Source organism: Conger conger, chromosome 9 (assembly GCF_963514075.1).
Source record: "Conger conger chromosome 9, fConCon1.1, whole genome shotgun sequence".
Taxonomy (NCBI): Eukaryota; Metazoa; Chordata; class Actinopteri; order Anguilliformes; family Congridae; genus Conger; species Conger conger.
In genome coordinates, this window is record NC_083768.1 from 36,833,158 (window position 1) to 36,849,450 (window position 16,293).

The 16,293-nt window shown below is 45.5% G+C and overlaps 1 protein-coding gene across 3 annotated transcripts in view; it reads left to right on the plus strand.

The window, feature by feature from the left end:
• LOC133136557 (dipeptidyl aminopeptidase-like protein 6) overlaps positions 1–16,293 on the plus strand; it is a 152,303-nt gene that overhangs the window by 94,691 nt on the left and 41,319 nt on the right. For all 3 annotated transcript variants that reach the window (XM_061254171.1, XM_061254169.1, XM_061254170.1), the window contains exons 2-3: positions 3,364–3,478; positions 7,603–7,701. In XM_061254171.1, the coding sequence (XP_061110155.1) occupies positions 3,364–3,478; positions 7,603–7,701 (214 nt within the window). The remainder of the gene's footprint in view (positions 1–3,363; positions 3,479–7,602; positions 7,702–16,293) is intronic.

Consider the following 16,293-nt stretch of genomic DNA (forward strand, 5'->3'; position numbering starts at 1 on the left):
TTTCAAACAATGGAAAGTGCTACTTGTTTTAATTTAAAGGTGACCTTTTTCTATAAGGCATAAGGAGTCTGATATTAGGAAAAATGTCTGTAGTCACTTCCGAGTTCAGTTGCCTGATTGGCCAACTCAGAGTCTTGTATTGCTAATGTTCACTGACATGTAGCAGTTGATTGAGGTGGTAAAAGATTGGTTGGGTGAGAAAAACACTTCACTCACTCTGCACAAACACCTTCCAACAAGCAGTTTAGAAACAAAAAATCCGCAACAAAGGCTGAATCTGTCAAGTGATGTCAAACTCCTACCAGCCTTCATCTTACAGCTCAATAAACCGGCGAGGTGAGGAAACATAAACAGTGTTCAGAGTGCTTCAGGAGAGAGATCACGCATTCTCCTCAACTGCACAAAGCCCATATCACTGATGTACACTAATTCACAGGTTCCAATATCACTGCTACTGTACATGTCGATTTAAAGGTTCCAATTCAGCTGATACACATTGATTCAAGGGTTCTGATACCACTGTTAGACATTGATTCAAGGGTTCTGATATCACTGATACACATTGATTCAAGGGTTCTGATATCACTGTTAGACATTGATTCAAGGGTTCTGATATCACTGATAAACATTGATTCAGAGGTTCTGATATCAGTGGTGCACATTAATTCAAGGTTTAAGGTATGGCCCATTGAATGGGAGTATGCTGTGTATGTGGGTAGTTTTACATAAATAAAGTTAATAAAGTCAAATTAGATAATGTCTCAAATTAAGTTCCTCTATGGTTGGATCTGCTGTTCCTAAATATTTACCGGTCATGCATTATTTTAAAGTTGGAAATCTGATAAAACATGGCTATTGCTGAGGGAAGCAAGCATGAAGTAAATTAACACTTCCAGTTTAAGAGCATGATATTTATAGATGTACCTCTCTTGAATACACATTGGCTGCATTTCAGTTCATGGCAATTAAAGGTTTGTTGTGTAATCAATAAACTCCTCTGTTTGCATAACAAAGCACTACATAATTGAGTCTGTGACATTTTATGCTTCAATGCCATGTCATGTAATTTACATAAAAGCAGGTTATAATGTGTGCTTTTTTATTGGTTGTAGTTCCAATGGACATTTTGTTTGTCATATGTTATGGGTAGTTGTCAGGTGACTTCCCTAAATGATTACAACTGGTGCTTTCCGTACCTACAGTAAATGTCTCTAAAATAGCCATGACTGGCACAGATCTGAGCCCCCTGTGTGTGCACTGGTCTCTGGAGGTCTCCTCTAACAGGGCTTCTCCAGGCTGTGTTTAAAGTAGCTGGGGTCCCCTGTGGACCATGTCAGCTGGTCAGGTCCCAGCAGTGCTGCCTGATTCTGCTCTCCACAGTCCCATTTCAACAGAAATGTCATATTTTTTTATTTAAAAGCTTTCTTGTCCTGTGTCTGATTGCATTACCTTTAATGCTTCATGACAGACTGCTCCTTGGTTTGGAGATGAGTATGAGTCCAATATAACACGTAACCTGTAGTTCCTACTTCCTAGTACAACAAGGCCAATGTGTGCCAACACTGCATCACAGCCTTTGATAATATAATTGGTTGAATATGTGTCAATGTGTCTGATAATATACAGTATATCCTGAGATGTGCGTACCTGTAGTGAATGGAGGATGAATTGGTGTAGCACTTGTCACAGGCCTCTCAATTGACTGTCATTTTTTGGGGCCAAGCTATAATGTACATGGCCCTCCACCTCCAGGGGAGCATGTTGTGGAACTTGACATTTCCCTTGCTATGCGGAAAAGGAGTTGAAGGTGTTATAAAAAGACTGTGGAGGTATCAAAACAAACAGTCCCCATAAATAAAGAAATAAATAAATCCACAATATCGTATTAAGAAAATGTTCATTTAAATGAGCCGTTTGGAATCCCGTGTAGTACTGACATCAGCCAAGCGCTCGTTTGCTTCAGGACAGCCCACCTTGTAGCCAGAGCAAATCCAAGCGCTCGGCACAGACAGCGTTCAGTTATATTAGAGCTAGCCAGCCAATCAGAACAGAGGTTCCTTGATGTCAGTGAGCCAGATTGTTCTTGGTAAAGCTCATGAGAGGCTTTGGAGACAATTAAAACTGGAAACAGATTGTTTTTGGTACTTAGAAAACCAAACAAACGCCTTCTTATGGCTACCAGGACCTGAAATAAAACACTGGAAAATACACAATATGGGACCTTTAAGAACTTAAGCATCTGCATATAAATTGGCAAACAAAACTCATTTAAACCCAAAAGGCCTTAGCAACTGCAACATGCATACACAAAGTACACATACATATGTATGCATGTGCATGAACATTTGTAACGATACGCTTTTTTCTCAAACATAACCGTTATTGGACCCTGGCCCCTGCCTCTTAGGATTACAGTTACAGCAAAGTGTTTTTGCACTAATATAGCTATAAATGTGCTACTGCACATATGCTGACAATTTATCTCAAATAGGTCTCGCTGACCTCTTGTATTTGGTCTCACCGGTGGAAAATAACAGTTTGTAGCAACAGCCTACGGAAAAGAATTCACAATACGAGGCCTCAGTGAGTGTTATGCCTTTGAAATCAGAGAGTTCAGCTGTTTCTCTTGAAGTACAAGGAACTAAAATATCAGTTTTAATGAGCTTTTAAATGAGAGGCAAGGTCTTCCCTCCTGCCCACAAACAGTTTATGATGTTAGCATTTCCATTCAATTAGGAAGCAATGGGCTCATAACTCTGTTTTCTGTATGCAATGGATCACATCTTACAGTGTCATAAAATGGTTCACCTATGTTTTACTAATTAAGATCTAGGCTGTAGTCATCTTACAATGTGTCTTATGGTCGGTTTGTGTTATGAAAAGCTGTTCTCTCATATTAAAGGCTGTGTTTCAGTGATTAGCACCTCCAAGCACTCCTTTGTGGTCTGTATTTTTTCTAAGCTTCAGTTAAGCAAGCATTTTTTCTCTGAGTAATGGAATATAGCTGGCACTTTAATTACATTTTTCATTTTTTATGTCTAAAGATTGTCTGCATACTGTTTGGATTCTTCTGGTTTGTGCTAGTGGATCTTAGTGTACTGCCACTGTATTTAAACTACAGGTTCAATGAATAAGAAAAAGTGGAATTTACTGACCTTGCACAAGACATATTGTCCCCAGTCTTTTAACAGCAAGCTCTGCCACTGTCACAGATAGGGGTAACACATTTTCAGCCGTCATGTTGTCATGCCCAGAAATCGCAGATTTAAAGTGCCCTGCTCCTGCTTTGCGGAAGCAGCTGTCCTTGAGAAGAGAATCAGTGGCGAGCTGTCCTTCATAACGCTCTTTTGTGCCCTCTCGCAGGAGCTGGTGGGCAGCAACCCTCCGCAGAGGAACTGGAAAGGAATCGCAATCGCCCTGCTTGTCATTCTGGTCATCTGTTCACTGATCGTCACCTCTGTCATCGTCCTGACTCCAGGTAGCGTAATAAAGATCCTGCACCTTTCTGACACGCTCCCGTTTAGCTCAAACACGTGCGCCTACGGTGTGATAAAAAACCCTGACTGGATAATGATGTGCCCAGGCCGTTCTCACACATTCCCCTTTAGCTGTCACACCTGGATACATACCACCGCAAACAGCCAGCTGGTGTGATGGTGTACCCACATCAAGGCACTGTTTAGCTCTCTCACATATAGAAGTAGTTTACCTAATAAAGTACCAATGTAAAAACACTCCTCTATAGGCCATTTCTGATCCTGTTCACTGGTTGGGCCCAGTAACAGGAAATATGTGCCTTCAAATAAACTACCGAAGGAGGTAGCAATTTGGACATCAAGGTCAAACAGAACCACATATTTTCTGTTCCGCAATGTTTTAAATCCGGTTGCTCAAAGTGCTCTTATTTTTGGCCTGGAGAATATTCATGGCAGAGGGGTGGTGAAACACAGAACTTCCGTAGCTAGTAGTTATAGGATCCCTGGAAGCACTTTATCCTCTGGTTATTGACCAGTGCCTCCTAGGCACGTAATGGCAGAGAATGGATAGAAAGCCTGTCTAAATGGCCTCCATTTTAACTGCCTCTGATACAGGCCCCTGTGAAATGTGAGTGTGACCACAAGTCTGGGAGACTGGAAAAATCATCTTTCAAATTGCTTTACCTGGAGGCCAAATGTGTGTTCCCTATGTGTAGGAGAGTGCTTATTTCCACACAGTACGGATGCAGCGTTTTAAACTCCCTGGTGCCAGCTTCTGGCTTTCTGCTCATCCTGAAGCTTCAGTGTTGATTATTATCAAGTGATATCGCCAGCCATTTTGAAAACTGGCAGTGCTTTAGAAGTGAGTCTAGCCTCTTGTTGAATGTAATCATTTCACTCCACATTTTTATATCTTATCATTTTCCCTGAAAGTCTTTCCACCCTGCACTGTTCTGGTATTTGCATATTTATTTGTCCTCTATGTGTTGCTGTTTTTCCCTCTCTTCCTGTGTAGTTCCCATAGCACAAGTTCCTGTCCGCATTGCGCTCCACAGTACCTTCACTTTGATAGTTTTTATTAGCCATCCTGCTGTACATACTGTAACTGCATGAAGAAGACCAACACTATCCTATGTACTCAGAATTGACTTGCGTTTCTTTCTTATGTTGAAATGCATTCCCTGCAGTTTTTAGATGAATTAATTTATCAGATAACATAACTTCTTTTCTCCATGCTTCAGTCAAGCTGTGTGCTGTTCTGAGCATAATAGAACAAGAAAACAGCTCTGTTAGCCATTTTCAAAAGACACACTGAAGAGATGCAGGTTCATCAAATCTAGTGACCACTGTACTGGCAAATACGTATTATGAATGCAGATAGGCAAGGTGATGATCTTTACCATGAACACCTCCTTTTGCCCTTCCAGAGCACTTTGAGATAAGATTTAAATGAAGATGGTTGTGGTGGTGATGGCTATAATAATAATAATAATAATAATAATAATAATAATAATGATCATAATCATAATCATAATCATAATCATAATAATAATAATATCATTTATTTTCTAGCCCACTTTGGAAGTCGAAACTGTAATACAGCCATCATGAAATCTGGACCTCAAATTCACACACACACATGCGCACACACACACACACACACACACACACACACACACACACACACACACACCATCGTCTCATCATCCCACAGTCTCATCATCCCGCAAGACTCCTGCCCACAGTCAGCACTGCATTGCCAGAAGTCAGACCCAGATCAGTCTTAATAGCAGTGGCCTCAGCTAGACACACCCTAACATCAGCCATTATTGGCCTTAGTAATGTGGAGTTATTACCATCAATTCAATAAAGCTTTATTGGTACAACAAAATACAATTGCTTTGCCAAAGCTTGTTGGAAGAGAGAAATAAACACATCAACGTGTACCAACGTGGACTCATGTACTTCACACATGCAGAACAGACACACTGTCAGACATGCACACACATGCAGCATGCACGCAATGGTAAATATCAAACGGAAATAAATTACTCATATTCTCATCCCAGTGAGACGTTAAGTACTATGTCCATTCAGTGCAATAATATTGTCAGATGAAAAACAGACTGAAAGCCCTAAAGAAAAAGCTTAAAATTGTGAATCGATATGTCTGAATCACCAAGCTGCTAACACAACATTGAACAAGATAGGAGCTCTCCCTCTCCCTCTCCGCCTCTCTCCCTCTCTTCCTCCCTCCCTCTCATTGCTCAGAGAGTGCTCCTGGATTAGATAGGTTCAACCCCTGCATACAGCATCTCCGCAGGGAGTGGGGTCATCACTTTTTGGCAGGTGCACTGAGGAATACCAGTCTTGTAAGCCTTCAAAAGATCCTTTCTCTCAGAGTAGAAATCCCATTGACAGAAAGTGCCCTGTTATCTGAACAGGAGAGTACCTTCTCTAGACGAACAGTTGATCAATGTTGCTCTTTGTCGTGCATGTGTGTGCTTTATATTGATTCAATGGCGGACACTCATTTCTCTTGCCTTAAGTGGGTCAAGTATTTGAAAAGAAATGACAGCCTATGTCAGTTGATAACACACTCCCTTGAACATCTCAAACAAACCATCAAACAGCGACACTGTCACTAAATTCACACTGGTTCATTTTAACAGCATTGAGTCAGCAGCCCTTTTTCTGACCTGAAATGATTTTTGCAGCCCTACCTCAGTATGAACTCAATGTTGTCATGCTGACAAGATCCAATTATGGGTTATGAAATATTACGAATGCTGCAAAACACACCCTGTTTTCCTGTTGCCCTCAAGATGCTTTCAGGCTTTTATGGTTCGATGGGAGGTTTGGAGCACAGGCTTTTAGAACTGTAGGACACAGGATGCCAAAGCTGCCTAAGACCCTCTGCAGTTGGCAAAGAAGCCAAGACCAACCCAGCTAGATTGATTTAGCCGTCTGGAGCACAGTTTAGACTGATCTCAATCATCTTATTTTAGCATGAAACAGCCCACCCTCCACCATGAACATCTTTGACATAGGAGTGGAAAAACTGTATTTCCAGGTTTGTGCATCAGGTCCCAACACACTGGAATGAATTCAGTCTCCTCTTCAAGCATAACTATAAATAAGTATGCCATATGAAAGAGCAATTACTCCTGTGTGTCATATCGTAAACAAACTTGAATTTTCCACAAATGTGTGAAGGCCAGAAACTGCTCAAACAATTTGATATGGAAGATAAATATTAAGACCTGAGCATCATCAAGATTCCAGACTTACTATATTTCTACTATTTTCTATATTTCTAATTGTATAATCTATTATTTTACAATCTTGACATGTTATGCATCTTTTATCCATAAAAAACATTATTACTTAAAATAATGACAGTTTATAATTTTTTTTGTAACAAGGGAGGGAACGTGTTTGTGATTTAATTCCTGCTCACTCCCCATGTATTTTTAATAGAAAACAAGGCAAAGAGAGTACACACCCTGCTACTCTACTTTCATCACATTATGGACATAAGACTTTGTGAGTCCAACCTTGCGTTGGGTATTGGAGGATTAATCCAGCTGGAGCTGTGTTCTCCTTTGCAAAAACCCTGTGTGAGCTGAACATGAGGTGTGTGAGGTTCAACTCCTCTCCCTCTGTCTCTCCCTCCTTCCTCTCTGCCCTGCCAACTAACTCATCCTGCAACCTTTGCGCCAGGACTCTTTTGATTTGTGTTCTTAATCTCAGTGGGACTCACCTGGATAAATAAAATGCATAAAACAAACATGTAACATGTATGTGTGTTACTTTCCCAAGGGGATAGTTAAATGAATTAGGCACAGGTAGTGAGCTAATGAAACCTGGTAAAGTGAGCTTGGGAAAGCCATGGCCTCCAACACAAGCATGTACACTTTCAGAAAAGACTCTCATGGTCTTTTGGCTTGTCTCCATAGTGGAATCCTTTGTAGTTATTTCCAGAACTCTCTATCATTGGTGTATCTAAGGTGAGGACTGGAACCGTGAGTCACTCCTGCAAAGCTAACCCTCCTCACAGCACCGCATGCTGCTCTGTCTCCAGCTCTGGGTTCTGATACAGTCCTCTCTCTCTGTCTTTCCGCAGTGGAGGATGACAGCCTGGCACTGAAGGGGAAAGTGACCGTAGATAACCTTTTCAGCAAAGACTTCAAAGTCAACGACCCGGGCGCCAGATGGATCAGCAGTGAGTAGAGCCCGTTTTACTCTTTAAACAGGCCGCTGATCTTCTCTACGCGTACAGCCCGGATTGTCTGTAAGAAGAAATGGTGCAATGGTTTCATGGTTTGGTGTCATGCTTCCTCTCTGATGTTCTCTGTGTGATAAGAAGACAGAAATGGCACAAGGTAGGGGGATACGTTCACTGTATGCATGAGGTAAAGCTGGAACCGGGGCCCACAAGGTTATGAACTCAACTGTGACTAGCCATTGAGGCCCAATACATGCAATGGGGTACCTACACATCTGTTTGTGTAGACCATGCCATCCAGTCCCTGCAACAGGGCCAGTAACAAGCAGGTCCTTCAAATTGTGCAGAGCCAGCTGTTCTATTGACATGCACTCTTCCAGCCAGACTCACGCAGTTGATACAACTTCCGAAGGGGGATCGCAGGTAGCCTGGTCGACCAGCTGACACTACTGTGCAGGTTTAGCCCTGCACATTGATTTTCTTCTTTCCTGCGGCTTTAACAATCACTGTCACGCCGATATTACATTTGTTAACACCTTGCCCTTACATTAAGCACAGCCATTAGCGAGGTAAGTGTCCACTTGAAAACGTAATAAAAAATTCACAACTCAGAAGGGCTGCAACAAAAGCCTGAATGGGCCGGTAATTTGCCGGCCTCTGCACTGAGGGAGCGGAGCCAGGCTCGGGCTGAACGGCCGTGAGACAGGAGCACGCACACACCGCACCGAGCGGGAAGACTGCGAACCCTGGCTGTGGGCGCTTCGGAGCGACCTCAGGACTCCCCGCCGTCGTTGCTCGTCGTTTACAATAACGAATGCCTTTCCCTACCCGCCGCCTCTCTGCAACGCCACCCCCGTCTCTCCGACGCCACTCAGAAGCAGCCCAGAGGATTTCTCTCCCCTCCGCAGATTGGTTATTACCGTTCCCCGAGTGTGTATCACTGTACGCCGGGAAGCGGGAACCCGCTGCGCAGACCCAATTAGCCGCGACGAATCCCGGCTTATATCGAACGCTCCCAGATGGCACTGCCCTCCAGACCGAAAGATGCGTGGCATAATGGCTGCCTGCCAATAGGCGAACGCGAGTGTGCGCGCGGAGTGCGTGATGTTACTGCAAAAACGTCAAAAACCGCAATCGTACCTGCCAGGGCGTACGCACCCCAGATGTAGGAAGCTGTCCTCTGACACACCAGTCCAGTCTTTTCTTCATTTCATTTTGGATCAGTTCGTGTAGCTTATCCTAGTCTGGTTATTAGGGCAGACTCAGAGAAAAAACAGTGCAGTTCTGAAAACATCAAAATGGGCTGAAAAATAAGGGGTGACAGAAGTATGGATGACTGAATGGCGATGAGTCATTCCTGGGCCACTGGGCCTCTATCGGACTGCAGTCTCACAGAAGCAGTTTTATTCACAGAAGAAGTTTGGCTTCTACCAAAAAGGACTTATTATAATGGAGCAGCAATCTGGCTGGCTGGATAACTATTTATCTCTCATCAAAACATCACTCCAGATGCATTACAGTTATTTATTTTGTATGAATGTGCCTGAATTAAATGAATGAATGATATTTTGCTAAAAAAATAAATGTCTGCAAGGGCGCAGACTTCAAACCTCACTCGTTGCCATGGATACAACCATCTATTCAAATACAAAAAATGAATAGACCAATGTCTGCAAGTAAGTATGCATATAGACTATATTAATTATGTTCTTTGGTTCTTTGGTTCTTTGGTTGTTTATCTGCCATGCGTTTCTCTTTTTATTTTTTTAAGGACATTTCAACCTGTTAAATATTAGAGTTAGGAACTCCCAATCTTTACTTTGAGCAAGAAAACAGCAAATCCTTTGCAGAAGTAATTTTTTGGAAAGCCTGATGTTTAAATGATCGACCTGTGGATTCACCTCTCCCATCGGCAACGTCTGTAACTGACGTGGCTTTGAACCACTTTTCCTAGCCTCTTCCAATGGGTGGAGCTAGGAGTTGGAAAAATAGCAAGAAAAGGGTAGAAGAGTACAATAAGCTATTGGAGTGAGCCCTATGTGTCACGGTGTAGAGAGCTCCATGCTGTGGTGTACTCAGGCATATATCTGGCTGCCTTATCCTTAGCCTGAGACCAACTGGACTGAAAACATTTTTATCACAATGACAGAACAGACCGAACTAATGGAGCGCCTATGCTGGCTTGTCGTCAGCATGTGTAGCTTCACAATGTTAATGCTAAAACACCTGCAGTAGATTTACAACACGCCATAAAACGGCCTGATACTGTAGGTGATTGGTGGATTGCATGTCTTAACCTTCATAAATAAATAAGTAAATACATAAATAAAATTGTGACAGACAGGCATTGTGTGATAATTCTGAAGAGATAAGCATGCCGGTTTAGGCTGAAGGGCCCCCCCTGCAGGCTAAAGATGGAATCAGCCTAATCTTAACTGCAGCTGCTATCATTACGTAACAACCTACAACACACAGTTCAGATCACCTCATTTTTCTTCCGCCATTGAATTTTCATTATCGGCATAATTATAATTAGCCTGCTTCATCTACCTGTTTTAATACGAGCAATTATAAACAGTGGCGATGTATTTCATAAGGTTGCTGTGCATCAGCTGAAATAAGCTTATAAGCGTGTTGATTGACTTTGTTGTCATAAGAATATTCAAACACGTGTGAGAGGGGACTTGGCAAGGTCAGGCTCTGCATTAGAAGCAGAAAAACCTGCCTGTTGCAGCAGAGTGCTCAGGTGTTTTATAGCAAGCACACAAGGTCACACTTCCACGTAGCTAAGGATTCGCCAAGGAGCTCCGTACATCCTTGCTAGCACACTGACTGCATTCTCACTCACTCTATCATTCACTCACTCACTCGTTTGTATACTCACTCACTCACATGGGGATGGAAACACAAACACACACACACACACACACACACACATTATTCACTACTCATTACCATGGAATGCCACCAGGACTGCGGTCTCATGCTAATGTCTTACTGATGCATGCAGTGGCTCTTTCCTTTACAGCTGACTGGAGCAGGTTCCATCTGGAGTTATTATAATCACAAAATCCCCAGCACTGCATCGCATACATATTAGGAAACCTCAACAGCAATGGAGAAAATGCAACACATCGAGCACTAAAGAAATTAGACTACTGAAAGAACTTCTGCTCTAAGTTTTAATTGTTCTGTCTTGCAGTTAACAGTTGCATAATTGTGTTACTTGAATTTAAGGGTATTGTGCATTTCGACTGACAACAAATCATTCTAAAAGATTGAAGCAAAATTACATAAATATGATAACACATTCAGGAGAATGGGACACAAATTAGGAATTGAAATGTGAAACTCTACCCTCCTAAAAAGACAAACAATCATTATGAATGTTTTGTGCAGTTAAGAGCGATGCATAATTGATGCCTGCTATTTCACAATCCTTGGTTTGTCAAAGCCACATCTGAGCTCTCTTTTGAAATGAGTCATCGTGGCTGCAAATGAGTGCCATGTATATTTCATGTAGCTACCTTGGCTGAAAGTGATGGTGTGACACACGGACATTTTCACTGGAACAGACCCACACACAGGCAGATGCGTACAGCATAAAGACAGGAACTACATCGCCCATGAGGATAGGAAACTACAGATCCCTGTGGCCCTAACTACTATGTCCTCAATATACAGGACATTAGTAGTAGTTAGTTGTTGCTATCTACCAAGCATGCTGCGTAGGTTTTAGAACATGATGGGCCATTTGCAAAAAAACTACTACGGTACAACTATACCCAACAGTAGGCAAGTGCACTCCCTCACAGCCCAGCCTTTTCATCCTCCTCTTCCTCCTGCCACCAGTGCCTGAACTGCCCCAGGCACAGTCAGAATCAGTGTGCCTTCATCCCTACCACTTCAGTTTCTGTGCTTGGTGAATCCTGTAAGGCAGGGGTGTCAAACTCAATTCCTAGGGGGCCACAGTGTCTGCAGGATTTTGGAGTTTCCTTCCAATCAGCTGTCAATGAAGGCCGTGAGAACAAGGTGTGTGGACTCTTTAGCCAATCAATGACTTGAATGAACCACAGCTGCCGAGAACATCCTAAAAAGCAGCAGACACTGCGGCCCTCCAGGACTGGAGTTTGACACCTGTGCTCGCAGGTGTCTTTGTGACAGTGTCACTGTGAAAGGGATGATGAGGATGAGACTGAACTGAAATGAAAGATGCACATGCATGCTCGAGAGCATTTGCAGGGGACTGGTTGATGCTCTCGGTTTCTGTGATTAGCCTGGCTCTCAACAGAGCTGAAAACTGGATCTGCGAGAGGCTCCATGGCGCCTGACAAACACAAGCAGACACACAGGGACAAGCACACAGCCTGAGCCAGTAACATTTGCGCCTGCAGCCCCACTGAGACTAACAAACAGCAGGAACTTTATTTCGAGTGGTGAGGAGGGACTGCCGATAGCAGTGATCCGTGTGCCGGTGGTTTGACTGCGCACTGTCTGTCAAAGCACGCCTATGGCAGGGGTAACATGAGGACAGATCCTGGGAACGTGTTCGATTGGACATTCCAATTATTAAAACTGCCGCAACAAGATCTATTTTCTCCAGAGATGTTTGCACTTATCCCGCGTGGCAATTGGCGACACATCCTAAATGAACATTGGCATTGATGTTATCAGGCTTTTACCACCTGCCGAGGGCAGGCCAGTGGAGTGATACTGCAGACATAGGCTGTTTGCGCTCAGCACCCAAATTAGCTGATTCAATTCATTCTTCCCTCAGTAAACAACACCTGTTTAATTGATTTCTCATGTTACTGTGCTTAACGCTTGCCAGGAATAGTAGCTTGCTTTTTCACATAATTGAAAATTAAAATAGGAAATGCTCTATTGATTCTATTGACCCGGGGCTCCACAATTGCTCAGATTGATAACAGTTATAAAAGATTGTGTGATATCTTGATAAGTATAATGTTTTTCTAAAACATTAATAAAACAATAATATCATATTTATTTAAAGGAAGCAAGGCAGTGCTGAACCAACATTGAGACTAGATCACAGATGGGGGGAATTGCATCATTATCATTTAGTAGCTTATTTGAAGGAGGTGGTACTCGCATTGGGGGATGATGGCATGAAGGATTGGAGATTATACACTCAGTGATCACTTTATTAGGTAGACATGTACACCAGATTGTTAATGCAAATATTTAATCTGCCAATCATGTAGCATAAAAGCATGCAGATGTGTCAAGAGGTTCAGCTGTTTTTCTGACCATATGTCAGAATGGGGAAGAAATGTGATCTAAGTGACTTTGACCGTGGAATGATTTTTGTGCCAGACAGGGTGTTTTGAGTATCACAAGTGCTGATCTCCTGGGATTTACACACACAACAGTCTTCAGAGTTTGCAAAGAGTGGTGCAAAAAACAAACATCCAGTGAGCAGCAGTTCTATGGGCAGAAATGCCTTCTTAATGAGAGAGGTCAGTGGACAATGGCCAGATTGGTCAAAGCTGACAGGAAGGTGACAGTAACGTAAATAACCGCACGTTACAACAGTGGTATGCAGAAGAGCATCTCGAAACACACAATGCTTGAAACCTTTAAGTGGATAGGCTACAGCAGCATAAGACTTAAAATCTAAAATCCAAAAATAAGTCTATCCATCCATCCATCCATCGTCACCCGCTTATCCGGAGTCGGGTCGCGGGGGCAGTAGGCAAAGCCGGGTATTCCAGGCGTCCCTCTCCCCAGCAACGCATTCTAGCTCCTCCTGGGGGATCCCGAGGCGTTCCCTGGCCAGGAGAGATATATAATCTCTCCAGCGGGCTCTGGGTCTCCCTCGGGGTCTCCGCCCAGTTGGACGAGCCCGGAAAACCTCCAAAGGGAGGCGCCCGGGAGGCATCCTGATGAGATGCCCGAACCACCTCAATTGGCTCCTTTCGATGCGAAGGAGCAGCGGCTCTACTCCGAGCTCCCTCCGGATGTCCGAGCTCCTCACCCTATCTCTAAGGCTGAGCCCGGCCACCCTACGGAGGAAGCTCATTTCGGCCGCTTGTATACGCGATCTCGTTCTTTCGGTCACTACCCAAAGCTCGTGACCATAGGTGAGGGTTGGGACGTAGATCGACCAGTAAATCGAGAGCTTCGCCTTCCGGCTCAGCTCCTTCTTCACCACAACGGTCCGGTGCAACGCCCGCATTACTGCTGACGCTGCACCGATCCGCCTGTCGATCTCACGCTCCCTTCTACCCTCACTTGTGAACAAGACCCCGAGATACTTGAACTCCTTCACTTGGGGCAAAGACTCGTTCCCAACCCGGAGGGAGCAATCCACCGTTTTCCGGCAGAGAACCATGGCCTCGGACTTGGAGGTGCTGACTCTCATCCCGGCCGCTTCACACTCGGCTGCAAACCGCTCCAGTGCGTGCTGAAGGTCACGGTCCGATGAAGCCAGCAGAACCACATCATCCGCAAAAAGCAGAGATGCGATTCTGAGGTCACCAAACCGGACACTCTCCTCACCTCGGCTGCGCCTTGAGATCCTGTCCATGAATACCACAAACAGGACCGGTGACAAGGGGCAACCTTGGCGGAGTCCAACACCCACCGGAAACGTGCTTGACTTTGTGCCGAGAATGCGGACACAGCTCTCACTTTGGTTATACAGGGACCTGATGGCTCGTAACAACGGCCCCGGTACCCCATACTCCCGCAGTACACCCCACAGGGTTCCCCGGGGGACACGGTCGAAAGCCTTCTCCAAGTCCACAAAGCACATGTGGACTGGATGGGCAAACTCCCATGACCCCGCCAGCAACCCTGCCAAGGTAAAGAGCTGGTCCACTGTTCCACGGCCAGGACGGAAGCCACATTGCTCCTCCTGAATCCGAGGTTCGACCGTCGGTCGGAGCCTCCTTTCCAGTACCCTAGAGTAAGCTTTCCCAGGGAGGCTGAGGAGTGTGATACCCCGGTAATTGGAGCACACCCTCCGGTCCCCCTTCTTGAAAATGGGGACCACCACCCCGGTCTGCCACTCTACAGGTACTGTCCCCGATCTCCACGCGACACTGAAGAGGCGTGTCAGCCAAGACAGCCCAACAATGTCCAGAGCCTTCAGCATCTCAGGGCGAATCTCATCTACACCCGGCGACTTGCCACTGAGGAGCTTTTTGACTACCTCAGCAACTTCCGCCAGGGATATAGGTGCAGATTCCCCCGAGTCTTCAGGCTCTGCCTCTTCCACAGAGGACGTGTTGTTCGGGTTCAGGAGCTCCTCGAAGTGCTCTTTCCACCGCCCGACAATATCCCCAGTCCGGGTCAGCAGTTCTCCTCCCCTGCTGAAAACAGCCTGAGACAAGCCCTGCTTTCCCTTTCTGAGTCGTCGGATGGTTTGCCAGAACTTCCTCGAGGCCAACCGAAAGTCCTTCTCCATAGCCTCCCCGAACTCCTCCCATACCCGGGTTTTTGCTTCAGCGACTGCCGAAGCTGCAGCCCTTCTGGCCACCCGGTACCTGTCTGCTGCTTCAGGGGACCCCCGGGCCAGCCAAGCCCGAAAGGCCTCCTTCTTCAGCTTGACGGCCTCCCTCACCGCTGGTGTCCACCAGCGGGTTCTTGGGTTGCCGCCCCGACAGGCACCAATGACCTTCTGGCCACAGCTCCTGCTTGCCGCCTCTGCAATGGAGGCTTTGAACATGGCCCACTCGGACTCCATGTCCCCAGCTTCCCCCGGGATGCGTGAGAAGTTCTTCCGGAGGTGTGAGTTGAAGACCTCGCGAACAGGGGCCTCCGCCAGACGTTCCCAGTTCACCCTCACTACACGTTTGGGTTTACCGGGTCTGTCAGGCAGCCTCCCCGGCCACTTGATCCAACTCACCACCAGGTGGTGATCAGTTGACAGCTCTGCTCCTCTCTTCACCCGAGTGTCCAAGACATACGGCCGCAGGTCTGATGATACGACCACAAAGTCGATCATCGATCTTTGGCCTAAGGTGCTCTGGTACCAAGTACACTTATGAGCTACCCTATGCTCGAACATGGTGTTTGTTATCGACAATCCATGGCCAGCACAGAAGTCCAATAACAAAACACCGCTTGGGTTCAGATCAGGCAGGCCGTTCCTCCCAATCACCCCCCTCCAGGTTTCTCCGTCATTGCCCACGTGAGCGTTGAAGTCGCCCAGCAGAACTATGGAGTCTCCGGGTGGCACCCTTTCCAGGATGCCACCCAGTGACTCCAAGAAGGCCGGATACTCTGAACTGCCATTTGGTGCATACGCACAAATGACAGTCAGAGCCTTCCCCCCAGCGACACGTAGTCGCAGAGAAGCGACCCTCTCGTTCCCCGGGTGGAACTCCAACACAGTGGCGCTCAGCCGGTGGCTTGTGAGTATCCCCACACCCGCCCGGCGCCTCTCACCTTGAGCAACTCCAGAAAAGAACAGAGTCCAGCCCCTCTCCAGGAGTTTGGTTCCAGAACCAGTACTGTGCGTGGAGGTGAGCCCAACTATATCTAGTTGGTACCGCTCTGCCTCCCGCACTAGCTCCGGTTCCTTCCCCACCAGAGAGGTGACGTTCCATGTCCCCAGAACCA